Below are 23,257 nucleotides of genomic sequence, written 5' to 3' on the forward strand. Positions count from 1 at the left end.
TTTTGGTATTTTTAGGGAAACAAAAGTATTATGAGAATTATAACATACTGTTATTTAGTTTTAATGGAAAGTGGAAGTATACATAAATTGTGCCAGAAGTGGCATAAAGAAATAAAGGGAAGGATGGATTAGAGGATAACGACACAGAAGTCATCTGGGAACCCTAAGGTTGCCACACACACACACACACACACACTCTTTGTACATAGCCTAGTCTACATTTTTGAACCTCTCACACAGCACCTGCACCACTTGCCACCCATTTCCTTTTGGTCCACAGCAGATTCAGTGGAATTGGCAAAAGCATTGAAAAAGAATAGCACTGAATGTTCACAAACATAGTATGTGAGATGAATAGATAATAGAAATATATGAAGTCATTTTAATTTGATAGTGAATTCACAAACAAATTAAAAACAATGCAAGATTAATGCCCCAATTGTCTTCTTCTTTTCTAACCCATGTTATTATTTATGTGAACGTAGGTGTTCCATGCAAAATACCACACAACATTTCATTAAAAGTAAATTCTGTCCAGTGTAGGTTAGTTCACCAAATTATTCAGGCCTTCATGAAGCAGACTTTTTGTTGCAATGTTTATGCATCATTTTTAAGTTTTGTCATTATCACTGCTACGGAATTATGAGTGAGAAGTTCTGGGTAGAAGATGTGGTATAACAGAAGGGCTACCAGGTGTCACAGTTTGCATTTCCTGTTCAGGAAACCTATGAAGCTGCCAAAACTGTGGGTCGTCTTGTTGACGATGAGTCTTCATGTGGGCATTGCGACTTTTCACCTTAAAAAACACCCTGGAAAAAAATAAGGTCAAGGGATAGATGTGTGTGTCTAAGTCAACTTGATACATAGTTAGATACTAAAATATATATATGTATTTATCACACACACACACACACACACACACACACACACACACACACACACACACACACACACACACACACACACACACACACACACACACACACACATACACACACACACACACACACACACATTGCTTGATTGTCTTACTTTCCACATTCAGTGCAGGGGAAAAAGTCAGTGTCTCCACTGGTAGTACTGTTGGAAGGAGAGCTTTTTACAGAGCCTGCAACGAACTGCTGAGCTGATTTGTGTCTGTTATGTTCAGCTGAAGAAGGCTGGAGGCCACCCATACTACTCTGGTTCCACTCATCTCCATTAAACATCTAATATGTAATTTTGGAGGGGAAAAACATGCATGCATTACATTACATATTGATATAAAATAACAGTAAGCTGCCTTTCCCAGTAACCGAAGTCTCAGGATAGTAGTGTCAACATTGTGGTTTGAGTTTCTGAGCAATGGCCTGGAAACATCATGATTGTCTCTTTTTATACTTTACTTCTACAATTTCTATACTATATGCAGTATTCAAGAACTCACAGGCCCAGCACTGGGTACTACGCCAACAATCACAGCACCAGCATCGTCAGGGAGGTCAAAGATATCCGGGCCCCTGATTTGGTTATTGGCCTCTTGCACAGCTTTTCCATTGCTGCCTTCCTTCAAATCATGCTGATTTAAGAGACAAGGTGACATATGACAATTAGAGAGTTTCTTGACAAATAGAAAAAGCAGCAAATCCTCCACTAATGTTTGTAAAATCTCAAAGGTGTTGGGGCATAGGTTCATGATTTCATAAATTCCCCAAAGTTTTGTTTGTAATTGTTATCCTAGTTAACCATACTATGTGTCATGTATTTGGAATATGGCAGAAATGTTGTTAGTAGTTTTGAATAAAACAAAAATATTTCATTCAAACAATTGTATAAATAGTCTAAAAACAGAGAAACAATTTTACAGTGTCAGAATTGTAAAATTCCTTTGTGTTTTTAAATCAAAATGCTCAAGGCATTACGTTTTTAGTAGTATGTACTGAATAAGATAAATATAAAGAATACCATACAATAACTGTAGAATTTAAACTGAGAAGTAATAATGTCTTACATTCGCTGGCTTTTAGTTTTTAAAAATCAAATGAAATCAAAATGAAATCAAAATTTATTTATATAGCACTTTCTACAACAGTTGATGTCACAAAGCAGCTAAGTGTCCGAGTCCAAATCCCATCTTGATCAATCAAAAGTATTTCATTCAGAACATTTATAATATACTAAGAAGTAATCTGTGACAAAGGCTGATCTGTGACAATGTAAATGTAATTAATCAGTCATGTATGTCTGTTATACTACATTTCCTGTGTTAGATTTCCATTGGAGCTACCATGCTAATATAACTACCAAGGACTAAAAGCTTTTAGTCCTAAATATTTTCCATAAATAAATGTGATTTTTGTGAGCCATTGAGATGAATGTGAGCCATTATTTTAAGCTGAAGCAGTGGACTATACCATATTGGGGAAAATATCCACATCTCACCTCCTTCTCTTGACTTGGCGTCACAGGGCCTGTGCTGAGCCTCCTGCCCAGCCGAAGCCTCTCTTTCCATGTGTAGTAATATTCAACACACTGAGCCACTGACTTCGTCTTCACCTAGTAACAAAGTACACTGTTTACATTGATGTACACTGTCTAAAAATAGAGGTGGTGATAAATGTGAGGTATTTCATTCAGTGTTTATCATGGAGTAATTACCATCTTTTGAATCAGGTGGAAATCCTTGTTGTAATTTATTAAAGCCTTGTTGAGTTGCCTTTTTTCTTGCAGAGTCCATTTATCTGATCCTAGTTGGTGGGTTGGGGTAAGGGGGAAAAAAAGAATGATCATGTAATGTTTAAAATGAAAGACAATTATGAAGCATACTGTCTGACCCAACCAAGTACAGCTCAGCCACAGTGGAGATCCACATTGACACAAGTGCAATACTACACCTGCATAATGGTAATCTGTTTGAAGACTGGACAGGCATTTTATTGGCTTCAGCGAGAGTAGTCTTTCAAGGGTTACCTGGAAAGATTCAAAGACGACATTAAAAACACACACACACACACACACACACACACACACAAACACACACACACACACACACACACACATACACACACACACACACACACACACACACACACACACACACACACACAAAAACTTGTGTTTCATTTATGTGTAATTATAATTTGATGTGCTTACCATAACATCTCCTCTACACTCAAAAAGACAATGTATGGTATATTCTGTGTTTGTCCCTCCACCTGGGAGCACACTGGAGCATGCCATTTTCAGGAGATCATCCACTTGAATCACACAAAAGTTTAAATGACCATCAGAACGCTTGTTTTTATAGTTTTATTTTTACCATGAAAAGAATAGTTGACCACTGCTGGCAGATCTAAACTAGTGTTTGAACATATTTTACCTCTTTGCTGATTCTCAAGCATTTCCAAATGACAGGGTTTCCACAAAAGATTAGCATTATGGATATCTTCTGCTGCTTTTGAGCTACTGTGAATATCTGGGATCTCTGCTTGAAAACTTATCCCAATATTGATCCGGCTACAACACAGAAAAGAGCATAATCTTAGTTTTAAATACAAATATAGTTATTGCCAGTCTTCTTATTAGTCATATCATATTTTTGTTATTATTCCTTACGGTTTCATGCCCCTTGATTTATCCTCTGGATGTAATGTTACTGTACCACCATTTACATCACCTGTGAATGAAAGATACTCATGATATACATATTTGTACACCCCTACTCTTCAGATATATTAAGGAAACCTGCAAGGTTTTCAAGGAAGAAATGTATATAGTATATATGTATACATTTCTCTCTTTCAAACTATATAATTTATATAATTATAAGAAAAGCCTATAGCTGGCACTATTTCATGCAGACACCTACATTTATATTTCTGTACATGTACATTAATTGTTTTTTAAAATAACAATATAAAAACATGCCCTGAATGGTATACACTGAGCTGAACACCTACTGTCCTTGCATAGATGCACACGTGCAACGGTCGGTGCTCCGCTGCAGTGGTGGCCTGCCTTCAAGTTGCTGAACAAGCCAGAGCCGGGCCGTGTGGGGTTGAGCATCGGAGGTGGAGTGTAGGGAGCGTCGTCTCCGTGGCAGCCTGAGGAGTGCAACAGGCTCTGGAACAGCACGGGCCCTCTGGGGACCAGGCCCACGGTGCAGGGGGAAATCACAAGCGGCGTCAGGCGGTGCCGCGGCCTCTTTTTCTCACGCCTTGACAAAAAATCTGTGGCACCCTTCGTCTAAGATGGAAGTGTGTGTAGAATTTCATGGAGTGAACAGTTTTTTCCTTTATCTTTAAGAGGGCACTTTTTTTGTTCCCAGGAGTACTCTAGTGAGTCAAATACTGAGAAGATTTGAAAGGGTGTTTAATGGTTTCATAGAGAAACAAGGTACAGAGAAACTCACGTGTGGTGACTGGTCCTTTTGTGAAGGCTCTACTTGGGCAGTAAGGTCACTGAGTCTTGGTTGGGAATTAAGATAATTGTGGAGTTTGGGGATAATTTTGTGCCCTTCCTTTACTGGTACAGACACGGGTAATACCATGGGCTCGGTATGGGCTGTTTCTCTGGACAGCTGAACTTGTCCATCACTCTGTAAGGCAACCCAAGATTAAAGAAATTTGAGAATATATAGCAGACAAAATAAGTGTCATACTGAAATTAATAGTGTACTCTACAATGTGAAAGGGAAGTTATTTAATTTATTACTGTGAAACAGAGATTGCATTTTCTAAATTGTATTTATTCCCATGGAGGACATGCCAATCTCTCACTTTTATGAGGTGTGGTTTTTTCATAAGGGAAGTGAAGCATTACTCCCATGGTCACCACACAATTTCCAAATGCACTGCTATGTTGGCCTGTCCATAGGTGTGGCCCTTGTATCTTTAAAAAACCTTTAAATGCTGCTGTAAACAAACAGTTTGCTTTGTGCAAATATGACTTATGTCTTGATTTAAAGAGAAATAAAATATAATGTATCTTACTGTTTTGAATGACGAGGGAAGGGTCCTGAATCCCCCATGGGAGCGCATGTGACCATTTAGGGCAGGCAAGCTTTTAAACTCCCTTTGGCAAATAAGACACTTGAGCTTGGCACTGGACCCTTGTACCTTTACTACCTCAGTTTGTGGCCTAGCATCAAACACAATCAAAACAAGCCAACAAGCAAAATTTTAAACTGATTATTAGTAAGAGAAATCTGTTGGAAAAAAAAACATGTAAATTCACATGTATCTTAGTAAAGTGTAAGTCTAACCTATAGAGTGAAGAAATCTGGTCATCTTGGCTAACAGGTGGCATCTTAAGGAAAGAGGGAAGTTAGTAATGATTTTCTTTCTGAGCAGAACCAAAATAATCGCTGAAAAATGCTTTGATTATCTACCTGTGCCGGCTGTCTATGTGAGTTAAGGTGATGGACTCCTCCCCTCAGGGTAGTTAGTGAAGCCTCTTGACTGACCCTGACCCCTGAACCCACATGTTGATAATGGGAACTGCAGAGACTGGCCCTTCTGTAGGGGTAGTTTAAACCAACATAAACCTCCTCTTTTGGACTAGAAAATCCTGGCATAGTGTCAATTGATGACAAATGATTTTTTGCAAAAGAGGTATTTTGCTTCAGAGAAAATGACTGTGCTTGTTCCTGAGGCTGCTGTAGATGGAATATACCACTCTGGTGAGAAACATGTGGTGACTCCTGAAAGTGGGGGGAGGGTGGTGGCAGCCCTTGGCCAGCCTGGAAAGCTGGCTGTTCGTGCGCTTTACAGTTGTCAGGGTAGCAATAGTTGGGTGATCCAACAGACCCATGGGCATCCTGTGCATCCAATGAGGTGTGCTGAATGAATAGTCCCCGTTGCTCATGCTTTTGCAGGGTTGGTGAAAAAGGCGTCAGCTGTGTTTGGTGCATTGGAATCCCATACTGCTGAAGGTGATACTGGCTCTGAAGCTTACAGAGTGTGTCTTTGTTTACTTGCTCTGTGTGGCTTTCTCGCAGCTGTGGTTTGTGTTGCTGATATCCATAATGATATTGTTGGTGGTTTGGATAAGGACTGTGAGTCATATGTTGGGTGTCTCTGGGATGACAGGTGAGCTGGTAATGGCCCAGCTGTGACTGCATAGTCATGGGACTAAAAGGTTCTCGATCCGATCCATCGGGTGCTCCACTCTGTGGTGACAGCAGAATCTCGGACAATTGACCATCTCCTGAACTCTTTTCACCCACACTACCAAAAGGTTTCAGGTTTTTCACAGGAAAAGCCTTGGAAAAAGAATCCAGCCTTTGTAAATCACTGACATTGAATTCAGGTGCAGAGTCACTGTGAGGAACAACATTAAAGGGGAAGACAGTATGGGAGCATGTGGGGTCAGTCAGGTCATCCTTAGCTGATGATCCCCAAAGGGACGACGATGACTTCTCGGACTGACTATAATCCCAAGACCCTCCACTATGTGGCATGTCAAGCAGTGGAGAAAATTGGTTTTGTGGTGTGGCAGGGGATGACAAATGGTTATGGTTAACATGTGGAGACACCGGAGACTGTTGTACTGAGTGTCTGTTGGTTATACCATAGCCAGGTGTTATAGCAGCTAGATTGTTCTGAAAACGATAGGCTCCAATGCTGTCATTAGTCAAATGATTATGCTCATATAGGTCCTCTGTCATAGTGGAAGAAATTAAAATACTCTTTATTTCTGGTGTTTTACTTATTCTGTTGCCCCAGCATGAATATGCATAGGGGTTCAATATAATTGAACTGTGGAACTACCAGGATGTCGAAACTAGCTAAGATTTTTGTTTATAATTTTCCAACCACGTTTTTGCAGAATATTGTCAGAGTTCAGTTGACATGCCGCATCATGAGTGGGTCATTCCTAAGGAAAGAAACAAAGATTTCTCAATCAGAATATAAGATTCACGTTCATGTCAGTATAACAATTACATAGTGCAGTTAACAGGATACTTTGGTGGCAAACACTAGACAAATTTCTCATTTCACATAATTGAACAACAGAGCCTATACAGGAAGTTAAAATACAGCCACAGCAATCTGTTCTCATTCTGGTCCTTTACTTCTGGTCCTCAACATTATTTATAACTGAAAAATTCTATCTGTGTAATATCAACTAGGACTTCCTCTGTCTGCTACATAAGACAATGTAAAAAAGTAGGAGGTAGAAGGTTGTTGTCAACTATGTTATAATTCTCTGTTGATGCCTCTATTTTAGAGAACCTCAAAGTTGCCCATCAATTATAAAAATTCATGCTCAATGTATTAAAAAGTCGTCTATCTCTTTTCTATTAAAAAAATAAATGTCATAGTCTTTCCTGTATTTCCAAGATCAAAGGTTGATGTTCTGGAAACAGACAAATGTTTTGTCTACATTTACAAATGAGGTTTGGCCTTCCAAATTCTATGTTGGTCTCTCTAGCGCTTTGAGTAAAGTCACAACATGACTCAGACTTCCTCTCTCACCCACACTCTAGAGTATGTATATAATTCAGATATGTACTATCTTATCATTTCCTGTCACATGACCTTTTTTCAGTAGTGGTCTGACAGTTTGATCTTTATCTAGATGTCTATAAGAAAGCTAATAAAGAATATGTGGATACATGTTTCTTACCAAACGTGTGTGTGTGTGTGTGTGTGTGTGTGTGTGTGTGTGTGTGTGTGTGTGTGTGTGTGTGTGTGTGTGTGTGTGTGTGTGTGTGTGTGTGTGTTGTGTAACACTTAAACATACATGCATGTACAGTACTGGCATATGTTATTTAGGAGTATAATGGCTAATCAGTACTATTGTAATGATAGGGAAAGTCAACAAGCTAATTTGAATCGTTAGTAGTGACTTATTGAGTTGGACGGTCAATCAACTCAAGTATGATCAGATCCAGTATATAAGTGACAGAAAACTCATGTGGTCTTTGTGGTTTCAAGAGTTTCCATCCTCAACTCACTTTGTTGAGTGACTAAGTGAATGTCATAGTGTACAGCCAGTTAGTAGAACAACTATAAGACATTTCACAGTTGACCTCATTCACTTCAACAGTTATAAAATATTACATTTAAAAATAAAATTAATTTAAAATTAATACATTTAAAATTAATAAATATGTAATGGCTCACTGTGAATTCAGTCAAGAAGACATTTCCTAAACCAGTAATAAATACTTTATTGAAAGGTCATTTATTATTTCCCTAGGCATTTCAACTACATCTCTGCGGCATGGCTTCCACTCAATCTCCTAAGTACATTTAAACTAGATCTTAACTGTAGTCCTAATGATCAAGTCAAATGATTCTCAAGCCAGTACTAGCTCATATCACAAAGTACCTGAAGCACATGAGAACATTTCACTGGCTTCTTCAAAGCTTGGTTGACCATATTCACTGTTTATAACATTACTGACAGGAGGAACTGATAATGGACAGTTCTAATACAATACTTGATGTCTCCTTCATGTACTAAAATGTTGAATTCAGTGGAAACTCAAAAAAACATGGAGTGGGATTATATCAGTGGGATTAATCTAAATCTGGAAGCTGTCAATGCTGAACCTAAAATGTGATTTTCTTCAATGTCCACTCTCACTCTATATAATATAAAACATTATTTTGAATTCCTAAATTTGCGGTGTAGTAATCTCTTTTTGAACAAAACCCTTCTTTTTCTATAATAGTACTGCTTCTAAATATAAAACTACAGTGAACATGAACATTCTACAGCCATGATAAAGAATTGTATTTATTTATATATTTAGTTTGTCAGCCAGTCTCAGCAGTCAGCCCACCCCCAAGAGGTGATAATAGGCAATTCACATGTGGTTAAGATTGGTTATGGAATTAAAAATCTATGATTGCAACTAAAAACCTATGATTAAAAACTTTAATAGCCATACATATAGCTCTACCTTGAAACCCTCAAATGTTCGAATCACCTTTAACCCTCTAGAGTTGTAATTAATAGAACATTGTGGTGTGGTAACATTTTAAACATTGTAATAAGAAAACTTGCTATAGTCGTCTGAATATTGCTTTTCAGTATTAAACTGAGGTGAGCAATAAAATTACAATAAATATACAGTATTATCAAATACGTAATATGCTTACTATTTGTGTGTTGTGCCTTCATATAAATTAATAAATATAAATCATGCCAAGGTTTTACTATAAACCATTACCAATAAGAAATGAGGGTTTCATCGCTGTAGGTTGTCCCTGAGCACAAATTACAAGTCTTACCTCTTCTCTCTCTGAGCAGATCTTTCTCCTTCTTCAGCTGAGGTCAGTAGATATGCTAAAGCATCACCAAAACAAAAGCTGACTCTTAAATGAACCGCAGCTGTTTATATGCACACCGTCTTAAGAAAGCCATGACTGAAATTCAATGTTGAAATGTTAACCAAGCAGAGAGGTCAGTGTACTTACTGCTGAGTAATGAATTCTGCATATCTTCTTTTATAGTGACTGCTATTTGACGGTCTTAGAGGGCTTCAAGGGACTTCAGGAAATGCAGTATTTCTCTTTCTCTGGTGTGAGGCTTCCTGAGCACAACCACAGACCATTTTGTCAACCTGTCAATGTGCTACAAGTGCTTCTTAAACCCCACCTCTAAACCCAAAATTATGAGAGCTGTGGACAAAGCAGCATTACTGTACTTTTGTCAGCCCTGTTAGAGATAAGTTGAGGGGCATATACAAAGCACCATCAAAGACATAGTCTGCATAAAAAATGCAGAAAATTATGTTGAGAGCACTGCTGTTTTATAAGACATATTAAAGAACAAACTTTTACACAACATTTTTTGTACGGTTGTGCAAAATACTACTTTTTTATTTATGCCAAAAAACTCAGCATGTTATAAACTGTTAAAGATTTAGCAGTTTTATAAAACTCAACATTTTATCAACCGCAAAGAATGAAAAGGACCTATATTGCATTTAACAAACGACTCATGAAAGGTAATGCTGTCATTGTGATTACAGTAATTGCTACCCCCCTAATGACAGTTTTAGTGCCACGGGGATAGTAGATGAACTAATTGGTAAAGAAGGGGTAATAGTTGAAGCCTAAACTCTAGCGAGAATGGCTTTTAGCTTCATGTCATATCATGAAGTGCTGTCTTCACTGCCTCTGCGCCGGGATGGTGTAGCATTAACACATGCTTTCAAGACATTCCATAGGACCTTGCTAGTGAATTACTCTAACGGGAGTTACAACGGAAGCATCGCACATCCTGCTAATTTATCTGATCATGGTAATTGCACCTGTCAACTGAAAACGTTTTTTAATATGTGGATTTCAATAATGAATCGCAATAATGTTAAGTATTTGTCATCTGTAAAAGTAATTTAAGACATAATAGTCTTAAATTAAGACAATGTGAGTACTTTGACTAAATTACAGCAGGAAAAGGTTTACCGTGGACATTAGGGGCGCAAAACGATCGGGGAAGTTGAAGCAACACTTCACTCTAATAGCATTTCCTGTGTCAAGAAACACAAGGGTTTAGTGTGCAGTATCATATACAGCCCCTGCTAAAAATTAACGAAAATTGCGACTGTTAATGTGGATTGCTGTTTCTCTAAATGTTGTATTAAATCAGCGTGGCTCAGATTCTGCCATATATGTTAGTATTAGTGATCATTTTGAACCTCATCTGATCATCACATCGCCTTCAAATCATTTGCAGTAGGCTACCACCCCCCCACGGTGGCACTGTAACATAACCATGTTTACATAAACACCGTAATTCTCTTTTACATAGTTATGACACATCAATTGGGTATAACGTTTAGGTATAACGTTGAATACCTATGAATTAACTCTCATACTCCAACCATGAGATACAGGATTCTTCAAAGTTAGTTAACGATGTCAATATAATCGAATCCCTCAAATTGTATTTAAAGTATAAACCCCTCAAATATAATTGTCATTGATTCTTGCATTTTGGTGCTGTTTCTCAGGTTAGTTATTGGTAAATATTAACGTTTTGACACTAGGCTACTTTCTGATTCACAGATTCGCATACACTGTCACCAAGTGATGTGATTCAGCACAGTAAAGGCGCTAAAGATATTCAGAATCAAGTAATATATAGTTGGACTGCTAAATATTCCAGTTTAACTGGACACTACTTACCATAACAGTAGTCTAGCCCGTCACTCAGCGACTGTTATTAATGAGCAGGGTACTTTCGTGTACGCACAATTGCACACGCAGAAACTGCACAGAAATAAGGAAGTTTGAAGCAGCCGGGTGTGGCTACGCAATCTGCTACCTACCAAGCTGCCAGCAACCTGCTCTTTGGGTAGCATTCGTCTTTTTGAGTCCCCCGCCCCCCCAAGAAGTCGAAGAAGAAATCTGGTAACAAGACAGCGTTGAACAGGTTGGTTATTTGCTTTTTATGCGCATTCATAATGTTAATTAGAATAGCCGTTTATTGCTTAAACGAGACGCAACCTGCAGATATACTGCAAATAATTAGACAGGAAGTTTTGAGACAGGATACAAGGTCTCGTGCGCTCCTGGTCTTGTGTCGGTTATGTTCAGACTGCTGTGGCTCATTAAACTCTAAACTAAACTTAGCTAAACTAAACCACACTTATCACTAACAACACTTACATTTCTGACATTTGAATCGTGTTGAAAAGACAAATGACGTTCGAACCATCAATTTGTAGAATATATGGGTCACTTGTAAGACGTTTCGGCAAAAGTCTAATCGTGAGACATATTAGAAATTTAAGAACAAGAATGGAAGTCATATTGAGATATTGAATATCTCTTTATAATGAAGATGGAAAATAGTGGAGTAACCTACTTTTATATGTGTATCTTTCTACATTGCGCTAACACCGGCACAAGACAATATTTGGAGATGCAGTAACCCCCGTATCTCTAAACTTAACATGTGGGTCAATGGGTAGATTAAATTTGTTTAGATTTTGCGATCAGGAACCAAAGGCTGAGTTTCTTCATTTTAAAAATACTATATTGGAAATTGCTGTAGTGTTGATATTTCTGAATATCTGTTACTTATGGTTTGTTTAGTCTGATTACAGACTAGAAAGTACCTTCAGAGATATTTGTATTGTACCATTGGCTATTTTATTATACACCTACTAGCTGACTAGACCGTACTTGGTGCGTGCATCTTTTATGTACTCTGCATGAGCACTCAGATCCCAGACAGTCCTGATAGATTTTCACAGACGAAGACATTGTGTGTATGTGAATGTACATGTATTATGTAAATGCACTGTTGAAGGACAATACTTATTGTAGTGTTATAGAACTTAAAGTTAAATTCAGGAGTGGCACCCAGAAGACCATTTCACTTCCTGTTGTCAGTGTCATATGCTACTGAAAAGAAATGTAGGTACCCACTGCTAACTCTCACAAAGGAGTCATCCACTTAGTAAAAGTGGGAAGTGTTTGCTCGTGTGCTGGCATGATGGAATATCTGGATTCGTGTCAGTGGGCTTGGTAATGATCAGGATTTTGTAATGCAAGAGTTCTATCAGTGATGCTATTTTTGCACGTGTATACATACAGCCACATAGTGGGTAGAGAAATGCTGCTCCCTTAATCAAAAGCTGTGAAGTTTTTTTGTTTCCTCTGTGTAACTGTGAATGCATCTTCCATTTCCAGTAAAACGTTCACATCACATCTCAGAAGAGTCATACGCATATGATGGTTTGGCAGTTCTGTAGACAATGGTGACTTTATAGCTGTGCCCTAAACTGCAGGCTTGATGTTGAGATGAAGACGCCTCTGTCATGACAGCCTATGAGGAGATGTCTGGGGACAGCAGAAGACTGAGTGTGCAGGTGCCGCAGGAGCAGAGAGCTCACACTAAGGTGCCAAGCGAGGAATCAAGCACAGTAAAGATTCTCAAAGTCTGTTTCATCAGCAACAGCTCCAACCTGGGCAAGAACTTTAAACTGGTCAAATGTGAAAGCTCATGGGAAGTCAGGGTGAGTTCCACCGTGCTCCTTATTGTGTTATTCCCTCTGACTTCGTAATCCTAATCCAAACAATTTTGCTTTTATCTAATAGTAGTTGTAATTAATCACCATCAATAACCGTAAATTGAAAAAAAGTGTTACATTCACACGTATTAAACATTCTGAACACAAATGAATGTCAAGAAGTGTGAACAGAATTTTGCTCTGCAGGACATAATTAAATCCATATTGGATAGTGGACGTCTCGGTCCAAACATCAAGTACCCTGGCTGCTATGGATTGCGGCTGAAACACCTCAAATCGGATGAAGTGCACTGGCTCCACGCTGGCCTGACCGTGGGGGAGATGGAGAAGAAGTACGAGCAGCAGCATGTGGAGGCCGAGTGGAGGTAGGTGCTCCAAACTCCCTCTGGCTCTGAAATGGCCATTTGATGATGAGTTTATGAGTTTCTGAGTGTATTATGTCTCTTAAAACGGTTAGATATGACCTGAGGATCCGGTACATCCCCACTGATTTCTTGGAGAAATTAAAAGAAGACGAAACCACCATGCTTTATTTCTATCAGCAGGTTGGTGTGGAGCGCCTAAGATCAAGACGGTGTTGAAAGAGAGCTTATGTGGGTGGATTCTGACCAAGTGTAGAGTATTAGCAAAGGGTCTTTTTTGTACTGTTTCATTCACCCACTCCAGGTCCGTAGTGACTACATGCAGTATTGTGCCAGCAAAGTCAGTGATGGCATGGCCTTGCAGCTGGGCTGCCTGGAGATCAGGTACTGATGTAACACGCCACAGTGCTTGCGCCATGTCTTACCATTGCATAGTGCAAGCCAAGATTTTTTTCCTTTAGACCACTAATATTTTAATTTTATTAAATGTTTCACAATTGTTTGTAAAAAATAATCTACAAATTCATGTAATCCCACAGGAGATTTTATAAAGATATGAATGCCAATGGATTGGAGAAAAAGTCTAATATTGAATTGCTGGAGTAAGTGACAGCTTAAATATTTCATGCTTCATTATTGCATTTTTCAGCCACTGCATGTGACTGTACATGACGTTCAAATTGGGCAAACACACATGTGGTTATAAATACAAATATACACAGCACAAGGACACCACAGAAAAAATACATTCAGCGTTGTTCTTGTTGTCAGGAAGGATGTGGGTCTTGAATTATTCTTTCCACCTGAACTGATTAATAGTATGAAGGTATTTTTGTTTTCTTCACATGTTCACATATGTTAATTTATCTTATTATTGATATGCGTTAACATTTGGATTTGCTCACTAATGCCTGACTTGTTTTCTGGGAGGCAGCCAAAGCAACTCAGGAAACTGATCCAGCAAACATTCCAGCAGTATTCATATCTGAAGGGGCAGCAGTGCATCATGAAGTTCTTTGAGACTTTTTCAGTTTTCTCCAGTTTTGATGAGGAGGTTTTCCCTTGTGAGCTAGTGGTGAGTCCAGTTGTCCAGTTGTGGCCTGGTGGTTAGGGAACTGGTCTTGTGACCGGAGGGTCGCGGGTTCGATCCCCAGACCTGAGGCCATGATTGAGGTGCCCCTGATCAAGGCCCAATTGCTCACTTGTATAAAAATGAGATAAAAATGTAAGTCGCTCTGGATAAGGGTGTCTGCCAAATGCCGTAAATGAGTCCTCTTTATTGCATTTTTCTCTTTAAGTGCTATGAGCAATTTATTTTTAAAACACTTTGACAAAACAGTATTTACGCTCTGATAGCTATTATTAAAACACCTGGTCTGAGAGAAGAAAGTCTTAGTGATTGTTGTGGACTCCATAATCAGAAACTTGTTTCCAAATGTTGACCTTGAAATCAAATCCGTTCTGTATTTTTCAACATGGTCAGAATTTTAGATTAACTCACTTACACAATTAGTTGAACATTTCACCCCATATCAATGCATGTAGCAGGTGTAGTAGACCTGATTTGTAGCTGTCTTTGATATGCAGCAGGGCTGGCGTTTGGCTGTAGACCTTGTTATTGGGCCCAAAGGCATTTGCCAGCGCACAGACAAAAATGCTGAGGTAAGTGTTCCATTAATCAACGTAATCCTTAAACTCTGTCACATGTCTTTAGGTCTAGTGCAGAGGTGGTTCTGAGAAATGTATGAACCACATTTTTGTCATTTGTCTTAACACCTCAGAAAATTCTCCCTTATTGACCTTTATTTTCCTTTTAATTGTGATGCTTTTAAAAGTTTTCCTAAGCATCTTGTTTAATCACACACACACACACACACACACACACACACACACACACACACACACACACACACACGCACACACACACACACACACACACACACACACCCATGCCTCGTACCATTTATATTACCTTTTAGTAGTTTTTTCTCAGTTGAAGTAAATCCTCTTTATACATTTTCACCAAGTGTCTCCATTAATTCAGTATTCTGTCCCTTACCACAGCCCATCTGCCTAGCTGCGTTCTCACAGGTTCAAAGGATCAGATGCTGCCTTCAGAATGACGGAAAGGCTCTGTTACAGGTGACCATAAAGGAGGCCGTGCAGGTAAGATTGAATGTCATAAAGAACCTCCACACTTTAAACCATGTAGTCCTGAACGAATGTCTGCTGTGTTTGATCTTCCCTCCACTTGTCATTTTCGGAGGCCATTCTTCTCAGTTTGAAATACTGTACCAAATCCTCTTATACCAAAGATCAGACATTTTCTGCACATAATGTACAAACAAAGCACAAGGTTTGCTGAATATATTTAATTAATATTTTATCATATGTATGAATATCTAACATATCTAATATATTATTATGTTTGTATACTTTAAATAAAATATACATTATGAATATATATTATGAATGTATATTTATTATTTAAGATTATTATCATACATAGGTTTATTTATACAGAAAGAATATGGCAAGAAGTTATGCCAGGGACACGTTTTTCTGTTTGAAGCCTTTTAATGATCCAAGTGTATTTATGTTCAATCTACAGCCTTTGTCCATCAGCACAGAATCATTATCAACTGCAGAGAACATGGCTGACCTGATAGATGGTCACTGTCGTTTGCAGAGTGGCAGTGAGACATCTTTTTTGGTAAAAATGAATAAAGGTCAGTAAGCTGATATTTTTGTGTTCATTTTCTCACTTGTATCTGTGCTGCTTCCTTCCTTCTTCAATTTCATACTGATTGTACTGCTGTAATTATTTGTTACTGTGATTACATTGTGTTGCCGTGTTAAATTCCAGAAAAAGAAGCTAGAATTTCTCTACCACCTATTCCTAGCAAGTGAGTATTGTACTCATTATTTTAAAGGCAGATATCTTTTATGTACAACACATTTTCAATGAACAAGGCTTTGTGACATTATGATTTAATAATGTTTTCCTTATGATTTAGTATACCAAGCACTTCCTCCAGCCTTTCCAGCATAGGTATGTCAGTAATTTTGCTGTTTAAAACTGTTTAAGTATTTCAGTATTTGGAAAAGAAATGTGAACTTAGATTTTTAAATTGTGCAGGCTCAGATATATATGCTGAGATACCAGACCAGCCACAATCAGGTATGTACCACACTGGGAAATCATACCAGCAGCAGTGATGTTTTAACACTCATATCCCCAGTGAGTGTTTTCTTTCTTTGGCCAATAAATTGTAATCCATTTTGCTCAATAGCACGCAGTTACAGCTTTAGTCGAGATGATGTTGTCCTTGGCCGGATCCTGGGTGAAGGTTTCTTTGGCGAAGTTCATGAAGGAGTTTACAAAAGCAAGGTCAGTACTTCAAACACTTAAAAAATGAATTGATACCGAATTACATGGTGGTGAATACATAAATGTTAAACAATAAATGAATGTAAAGCTAATCTCTCAGCAGACGTATATATTCAGTGTTTGTCAAAAGTTCTGAATCTCTGACGCACTTATTTATTTATTATTCATTCAAATTTATTGCAGCTGAAGATTAGATTTGTTTCTGACATGTAACTTCTGCACCAAACAAGTGGAGCACTTCCATTAAACGCTTGTAAATACTAAGAGTAGGGCAGAACGAGATGAAAATCAGTGAATACGTGTTGAAACGCAGACGGGTGAACGGACGAGTGTGGCAGTGAAGACGTGTAAGGACTGCACGGCTGATGTAAAAGAAAAGTTCATGAGTGAAGCAGGTAAAGTCTTCTCTATTCAGTCCTCCGCAAGAAAGTTGCTTAATCGTCTTATGCCCCAAAGCATGTTGTACTGTGCTTGGTGACAGTGATCATGAAGAAACTTGACCATCCTCATATCGTAAGACTCATCGGAATCATCGAAGAGGATCCAGTGTGGATTGTAATGGAACTTTACCAGCACGGAGAGGTGAGACACGGATAATAGTAGAATGTTAGTTGATTGTTTTAAATTATTATTTCTAATTATAGAATGTTAGTTGATTGTTTAAAATGAGTATTTCTAATAATAGAATGTTAGTTGATTGTTTTAAATGATTATATCTATTTGAAGATCTTATGTGATGGTGTAATAGTGTAACAACCATGCTAGACTTTAGAAGGAAAAACATTTTTCCAATGACTCACATACCCCATGACTCTTAACCCAACCTTTCCCCTGTGTGTTTGTTCTAGCTAGGAAATTACCTGACTGAGAACCAGCACAAACTGACCAATGTTACCCTCATCCTGTACAGCCTGCAGATCTGCAAAGCCCTGGCTTACCTGGAGGGTGTTAATATGGTGCACAGGTATGGACCGATGACTCACATATACTATTTAAAGAGAGTTGTATTAAAGCTTATACTGACTGAAATTATTTCTGAAGACTTTTTGCTTATCTGGTTTTTAATCTGTCTGCCTGTGCAGAAAAATGTCACAGTTCTCCACTGCTTGTGCAAAGATTGTGAGGAGCTTTGTGAATCTCCACATTCACACTTTTTTTTAAACATTGTGATAACCACATTTAAAACCACGATTCTCAATTTTTACTAGGACATTTGACATTTGAAAAGTCACTTTTCACTTGAACACTTGAAGCCACTTTAGGATATCAGAAATGCATAACATTTAATATCACTGAATCATATGTCCCTCCTTTAGTTGTGTTATAGCAGGGCATTTGCCATTTTATTGTACATACATTGTCATTTTTGATTCCTTCAAATTTAGATTTTTTAACTTAATTTAAATGACACAGAATAGAAACAGTGAGAGATATTAGTTTTCAGTGTTAGCTGTACACATGATTTAATCTTAAGTAAACTTATAATAATAAACCTAATATATTATATGTAACATAAAAATAAAAATTTTATCGAAGGATTATTTTAAACGTCTCTTCTTAGTTAAATAATTACTGGCACATATAGTACTGTACAAAAAGGGAAAAAAACGTTTTCTTTTTTGTCCAATGAGTTAGAGAGATAGAGAGGGTGACAGGAAGAGATGTGTTCTGTAAATAATTTAGCCTTTAGACATCTAAACATGTACTCATCCTTTGAATCTATGTGCAGTAAATCCATTGTGGTAATATCAACCTGTTTGGTCTAGTCAGTTAGTTGTAGTATACAATGATAACAGTATACTTTCAGTTAACTATTTTAAGTTGTTCTAGTATATTCTATAAATTTAATTTATATAATCTGTCCTAATATTAGAATTGTTTTGTATAAAAACATTAATCTGTTATATTACGTCACACGTCAGGCTGTGAGTAGTGTGAATTTTGTCCTCCCTTTTATTGCTGCTTTATGATTTCAGCCTTGAAAATGTATGTTAGGGGAGTTTGGGCTGCCACAAAGCTGCTTCTGTTTTTGTGGCTTTAGAGATATTGCTGTAAGAAATGTTTTGGTTGCTAAACCAGACTGTGTGAAGCTGGGTGACTTCGGTTTGTCCAGATATATAGAGGAGGAAGAATACTACAAAGGCAAGTAAAAATTGACTGACCTTTACACAGACAAAGTACAGGTCTTTATCATATTGTCTTAGACAACAACAATTAAAAAGACCAAACCATTTTTTAGTTTACAGTGCTCCCTTTTAATGGTGAACCTCCATTCAAATCTCTGTTCTCATTGAAGCCTCGGTGAGTCGATTGCCTATCAAATGGATGGCTCCTGAGTCCATCAATTTCAGACGATTTACATCGGCTAGTGATGTCTGGATGTTTGGTGAGTGGTTTAAGTTAAGGCAATGCAGTGCTGCATGTTATAATGGGATTATATTGTTGAGGATCCAGGTACTGGCTTGGTCAAATCAGGTTTCAGGGAGAACGTCATGCAAAAAGCTGGACCTCAGTGATTTATAAACGCTAGCTTTAAAACATCCTCAGATCATCTTATCCTTTCATATAGTCTTACAACACTTAGTACACACTATGAAATGAGGAATGAACTGTAATATATATATATATATATATATATATATATATATATATATATATATATATATATATATATATATATAAGGGGTGGGCATAGATTAATTTTTTTAATCTAGATTAATCTCACTGAAATCTTGAAATTAATCTAGATTAATCTATATTAAAATGGCTCATATGCGTGCTACCCAAGTAATGACTAAAAGTCAGTTTTTGAGATAGGGTTTCTTAATACAGAGGGTGCATTAGACCAGGGGCTCATCTCCTGTTTCCAAAATGCATCAATGACTGCTTGAGGAAGCTGTTCTACTTTGATACTTGAAGAAAAAAACATGCTCAATAAAATGTAGGCTACTCGTTTATTCAGTTAAACATTAATTTGTAAGCCTACATACTGTACATTAAAAGGGGTTGATAACATGTTTATTCAGCTAAACATGATATTTGAAATGTAAGCTAACATTTAGTACATTTAACCTCACGGACGTAATTTGGGAGGGAATTTTTCAATAGCCGGTTTTGGTCCTCTGCTGTTTTAACGGTTAAAAAGAAATATTTTAATCGCGACAAATCTAGCACTAGGATCATGCAGAAAACGACCGCTCCGAGCTCCGCTCCGGTAACACTTTACGTTCCTAAAAATGAATTTTCCATGAAGCAAACCTGGCGACTTCGTGGCCGCATCCATGTAAACACATGTACGATTTGTAATTCACAGTTTTGAAAACTCATTCTCGCCCCTACTGTGCAATTTGGTTAGGAATACAGCCGAACTAAACTATCAAGTTGAAAATCATCATAGTTTGCTTACCCATTTTGACCCAGTTCCCAACCCAACTTTAAGAATAGATTAACGGCAATAATTTTTATATCGCCCGATAAGAGTATCAAATTAACGAACGGCCCACCACTAATTTATATATATATATATATATATATATATATATATATATATATATATATATATATATATATATATATATATATATATATATATATTTGGACTTTGTAGCATTGGGGCCAGCAGTAAGGTATCATTGTGGTTCTCTCTCCAGCCGTGTGCATGTGGGAGATCATGAGCTGGGGTCAGCAGCCGTTCTTCTGGCTGGAGAACAAGGACGTTATCAACCACCTGGAGCAGGGTGTGCGGCTGCCCAAGCCAGAGCTCTGCCCCCCAACCCTCTACACACTCATGACCCACTGCTGGGCCTACAATCCGAGAGACAGGCCACGATTCACTGAACTCGTGTGCAGCCTGAGGTACTGATACCGAGGTACTGTTAGCTGATGCGTCTGCAGCAAGAGTTGATGTGTGAGCAAGGGAGCTCATTTATCTGTTCGGTTGGCAGTGATGTACACAAAATGGAAGAGGAATTGCAAATGAAGCAGAAGAAGGATTGGGCATGTCCCACCAAGACGTCCTTCTCAGAACCTCCACCCAAGGTTTGATTTCAGACTCTCCTTCCCCTTTTCATTTTCTCAACAGCTTCTATTTAGAGGAAGGAGCATGGTAACCCTTCTGGCTTTACCTTCTCTTGTTTTTGTGTACAGCCATCAAGACAGAGATCTGCCAAGTTCAACACTATTGGGCCAGGGCGCTTTCAGGTACACTCTTTCTGCTTAGCGGGGCAGCCATTATCTAAAGCCATGCAGATACAGAATTGAGATGATGCGATCTGCACATGTGAAATGGCTGAGAACTTGTGTTGTGCAAGCATTTCCTGTGTGTTTTGGGGTGTGCTCTGTGACATCTCATCACTGGTTGTGGCTGTCAATGTATGTATATCAATGGACGCGTGTATAAAAAGCAGCTTCTAAAATCAAAATACGGCCCGATGCATTTTATAATGAAAATCCCTCAGAAATGCTTGTTCATCGCTTGTAATGTGCTAGGACGTGTCGACGTGGACAGCGTGTGCTCCGTGTGGGTGAGCAGTGTGGTTTGTCTGTACACTTATGCTTCTGCACCTCCCCAGCTGAACGAGCATTGTTGTGGTAGTTCACCCACACTCGTCGGTCGGCCAGGCGTCCGTTCGTTGCGAGTCTCTGCCGGCACACTGACTCTGCCCATGTTTTCGCGCCGCTGCCGTGGCGGGGGTAAGAACGAGGGCCGGCAGCAAAGGCGAGGCAAAATCTTCGGTGAACACACGCCAGAGCAAACGCACCCAGGACCCCCCTGATAGCCCGCTATCTGCTAGAGCAACGAGCAAATGTTCTGCCTGACTGACATTCCAGCTCAGCTGTCCCCAGATCCAATCCACAGGGCGAAGAACGGGCTTGGGGTCCTCACTTGAATGCCCTGGAGACGTGACGTCTGCATGTCTTTGACTGTTCCAAGGAGAGGGACTTTGTGTTGGAGCCAACAAGCAAGGAGGATGCTCAGCGCATGTGGGAGCTGGAGAGGCAGTACATGCAGGAGACATTGCGGAGGCAGAAGAAGGAGATGCAGGAGGATAATCGGTGGCTTGAGAAAGAGGAGAAACTACTGGTGAGTGAGAATGCATGTACTAGATCACGTGCCACTGCTAAGCACAATCTCGAGGTGAGGTACCCTAGTAAGATTGAGTATTGGTCATTCTATGGAAGTGTAATGTTTATATGCAGTGCATTTAATTCATTTAAGGTCATTCTGATGTCACTGACAATCTCTAATTTTCCTGTCAGGATCCAATTGTTCAAGACGATGCAAAATTAAAACCGGTAATGAACTTCTCTGTTAAAACTATCTATTGATTTCAATTTCCTCTGCTCAAAAATGGTGGAAGTTAAAACTGATCATTGGTTTTCTTATGTCTTGGAAAATATGTTTTAGGTGGCTGAAACGGAAACAGGCTATGGTAAGTTTACATCACATTTTTGGTATACTTTTATCAAATATAAACACATTTTCTTGTTATTTAATTGCATATGGGCATCATGTGTATTACCCTTCAGCAAGCATGGATGCATCAAAATGTTTAGGTTAACCATGGTATTGCCATGACATTGCCAGTTGTCATGGTATTAGTTTACACGTTAACCACTAGCTAATTTCTTTTTTCAAGAGGTTTCCCCTCACACTGCTGAAACCCTCTTCCACTGAGAATAACTGTGTGTCATCTCCCTTTCACAGATCAGTTTCGAGCTCCCCCGGAGAAGCCTGCCAGACTATCCGCTCAGGTAATTGCACTGTTAATCCAGCTAGCGAGGGGTACGGCAGCATCGCCCGCTGAGCCCTTTGAAGCTGGCCTTTGGAACTTTCCAAACAAGCAGCTGGCAACATTCAGAGTGGAAGGATTTTATGTGGTGCTGTGTAGCAGCCAAAGAGAAGCCTGGAGCTTAAAGCTAAAAGGGTAAAATGGAGTCCAGTGTGTTTAACCATTCAGTTTGACTTCCTAGGGGGTGCAAATGGCATTTGGTAGTCATTTGTGCATACCAGACCTTTTCAAGCCATTCCTACTCATTTGTACTGATATTGAGGTGTCATCTCACTACTAGCCAGCACCCACTGCTGAACTAGACCGCACAGAGGACATGGTCTATCAGAATGTGATGAAGATGGTCAAAGCTGTTATGCAGGTCAAGAATGACGTCAACACACTGCCACCTTCAGAATATGTTGGTCTGGTGAAGGTAGGAGAATTTTCAGTCAGCTTACAGCAGACACAGAAACACACATGGCAAGATTTTAGGACCAGCATTCGTGGGCTGTCACAAAAGATGGTTTGGGGACACTGTAAATTCAGAGATATAAGGTTGGGAGTGTTGCCTTGGCGGGACTTGACCACTGTGATTCACCAGGCGGTGGGGTTGAGTCTGCGGGACCTGATCCACAGTGTGGACGAGCTCCTCCCAGACCTGCATGAGTCGGTCAAAACTGAGGTAACCTGAAGCAAAGATTATTTAAATGCTCAGCTAAAACATTACCATGCACAATCGTTTCTAAGAGAA

The 23,257-nt window shown here is 38.9% G+C and overlaps 2 protein-coding genes across 9 annotated transcripts in view; one reads left to right on the forward strand and one right to left on the reverse strand.

Moving 5' to 3' along the window:
- Window positions 1–11,276, reverse strand: LOC143481288 (transcriptional-regulating factor 1). Of its 6 annotated transcripts, none has more exons than XM_076979271.1 (17): window positions 11,127–11,276; window positions 9,411–9,526; window positions 9,225–9,279; window positions 5,369–6,855; window positions 5,243–5,286; window positions 4,971–5,118; window positions 4,391–4,576; window positions 3,939–4,224; window positions 3,595–3,655; window positions 3,359–3,495; window positions 3,133–3,236; window positions 2,874–2,949; window positions 2,638–2,726; window positions 2,422–2,535; window positions 1,427–1,558; window positions 1,033–1,208; window positions 1–809 (listed from the first exon to the last, which is right to left on the reverse strand). In XM_076979271.1, exons 4-17 carry the CDS (start codon window positions 6,644–6,646, stop codon window positions 641–643), a joined length of 3,000 nt encoding a protein of 999 aa, XP_076835386.1. In that variant the 5' UTR covers window positions 6,647–6,855; window positions 9,225–9,279; window positions 9,411–9,526; window positions 11,127–11,276; the 3' UTR covers window positions 1–640. The 6 variants fall into 6 exon arrangements, with proteins under 6 accessions (XP_076835386.1, XP_076835389.1, XP_076835388.1 ...); XM_076979274.1 differs by lacking the exon at window positions 9,411–9,526 and adding an exon at window positions 10,404–10,468 and having other exon boundaries at window positions 11,127–11,207; XM_076979273.1 differs by having other exon boundaries at window positions 9,411–9,522; window positions 11,127–11,149.
- ptk2ba (protein tyrosine kinase 2 beta, a) overlaps window positions 11,234–23,257 on the forward strand; it is a 13,766-nt gene continuing 1,742 nt past the window's right edge. Inside the window, exons 1-29 of one of the 3 annotated variants that reach the window (XM_076979276.1) lie at window positions 11,234–11,373; window positions 12,737–12,964; window positions 13,166–13,344; window positions 13,437–13,524; window positions 13,646–13,725; window positions 13,881–13,943; window positions 14,113–14,167; window positions 14,276–14,416; window positions 14,929–15,003; window positions 15,406–15,507; window positions 15,953–16,070; window positions 16,208–16,247; window positions 16,359–16,393; window positions 16,481–16,522; window positions 16,635–16,732; window positions 17,046–17,127; window positions 17,214–17,314; window positions 17,581–17,696; window positions 18,774–18,874; window positions 19,029–19,118; window positions 20,383–20,587; window positions 20,677–20,770; window positions 20,879–20,932; window positions 21,666–21,815; window positions 21,992–22,027; window positions 22,140–22,164; window positions 22,440–22,486; window positions 22,805–22,939; window positions 23,108–23,188. In XM_076979276.1, the coding sequence (XP_076835391.1) occupies window positions 12,767–12,964; window positions 13,166–13,344; window positions 13,437–13,524; window positions 13,646–13,725; window positions 13,881–13,943; window positions 14,113–14,167; window positions 14,276–14,416; window positions 14,929–15,003; window positions 15,406–15,507; window positions 15,953–16,070; window positions 16,208–16,247; window positions 16,359–16,393; window positions 16,481–16,522; window positions 16,635–16,732; window positions 17,046–17,127; window positions 17,214–17,314; window positions 17,581–17,696; window positions 18,774–18,874; window positions 19,029–19,118; window positions 20,383–20,587; window positions 20,677–20,770; window positions 20,879–20,932; window positions 21,666–21,815; window positions 21,992–22,027; window positions 22,140–22,164; window positions 22,440–22,486; window positions 22,805–22,939; window positions 23,108–23,188 (2,631 nt within the window). In that variant the 5' untranslated portion in view covers window positions 11,234–11,373; window positions 12,737–12,766. Of the gene's footprint in view, window positions 11,374–12,638; window positions 12,965–13,165; window positions 13,345–13,436; window positions 13,525–13,645; window positions 13,726–13,880; window positions 13,944–14,112; window positions 14,168–14,275; window positions 14,417–14,928; window positions 15,004–15,405; window positions 15,508–15,952; window positions 16,071–16,207; window positions 16,248–16,358; window positions 16,394–16,480; window positions 16,523–16,634; window positions 16,733–17,045; window positions 17,128–17,213; window positions 17,315–17,580; window positions 17,697–18,773; window positions 18,875–19,028; window positions 19,119–20,382; window positions 20,588–20,676; window positions 20,771–20,878; window positions 20,933–21,665; window positions 21,816–21,991; window positions 22,028–22,139; window positions 22,165–22,439; window positions 22,487–22,804; window positions 22,940–23,107; window positions 23,189–23,257 lie in introns of all 3 variants that reach the window. The other 2 variants (XM_076979278.1, XM_076979277.1) reach the window with 2 other exon arrangements.

This window comes from Brachyhypopomus gauderio, chromosome 17 (genome assembly GCF_052324685.1).
Source record: "Brachyhypopomus gauderio isolate BG-103 chromosome 17, BGAUD_0.2, whole genome shotgun sequence".
Classification (NCBI taxonomy): domain Eukaryota; kingdom Metazoa; phylum Chordata; class Actinopteri; order Gymnotiformes; family Hypopomidae; genus Brachyhypopomus; species Brachyhypopomus gauderio.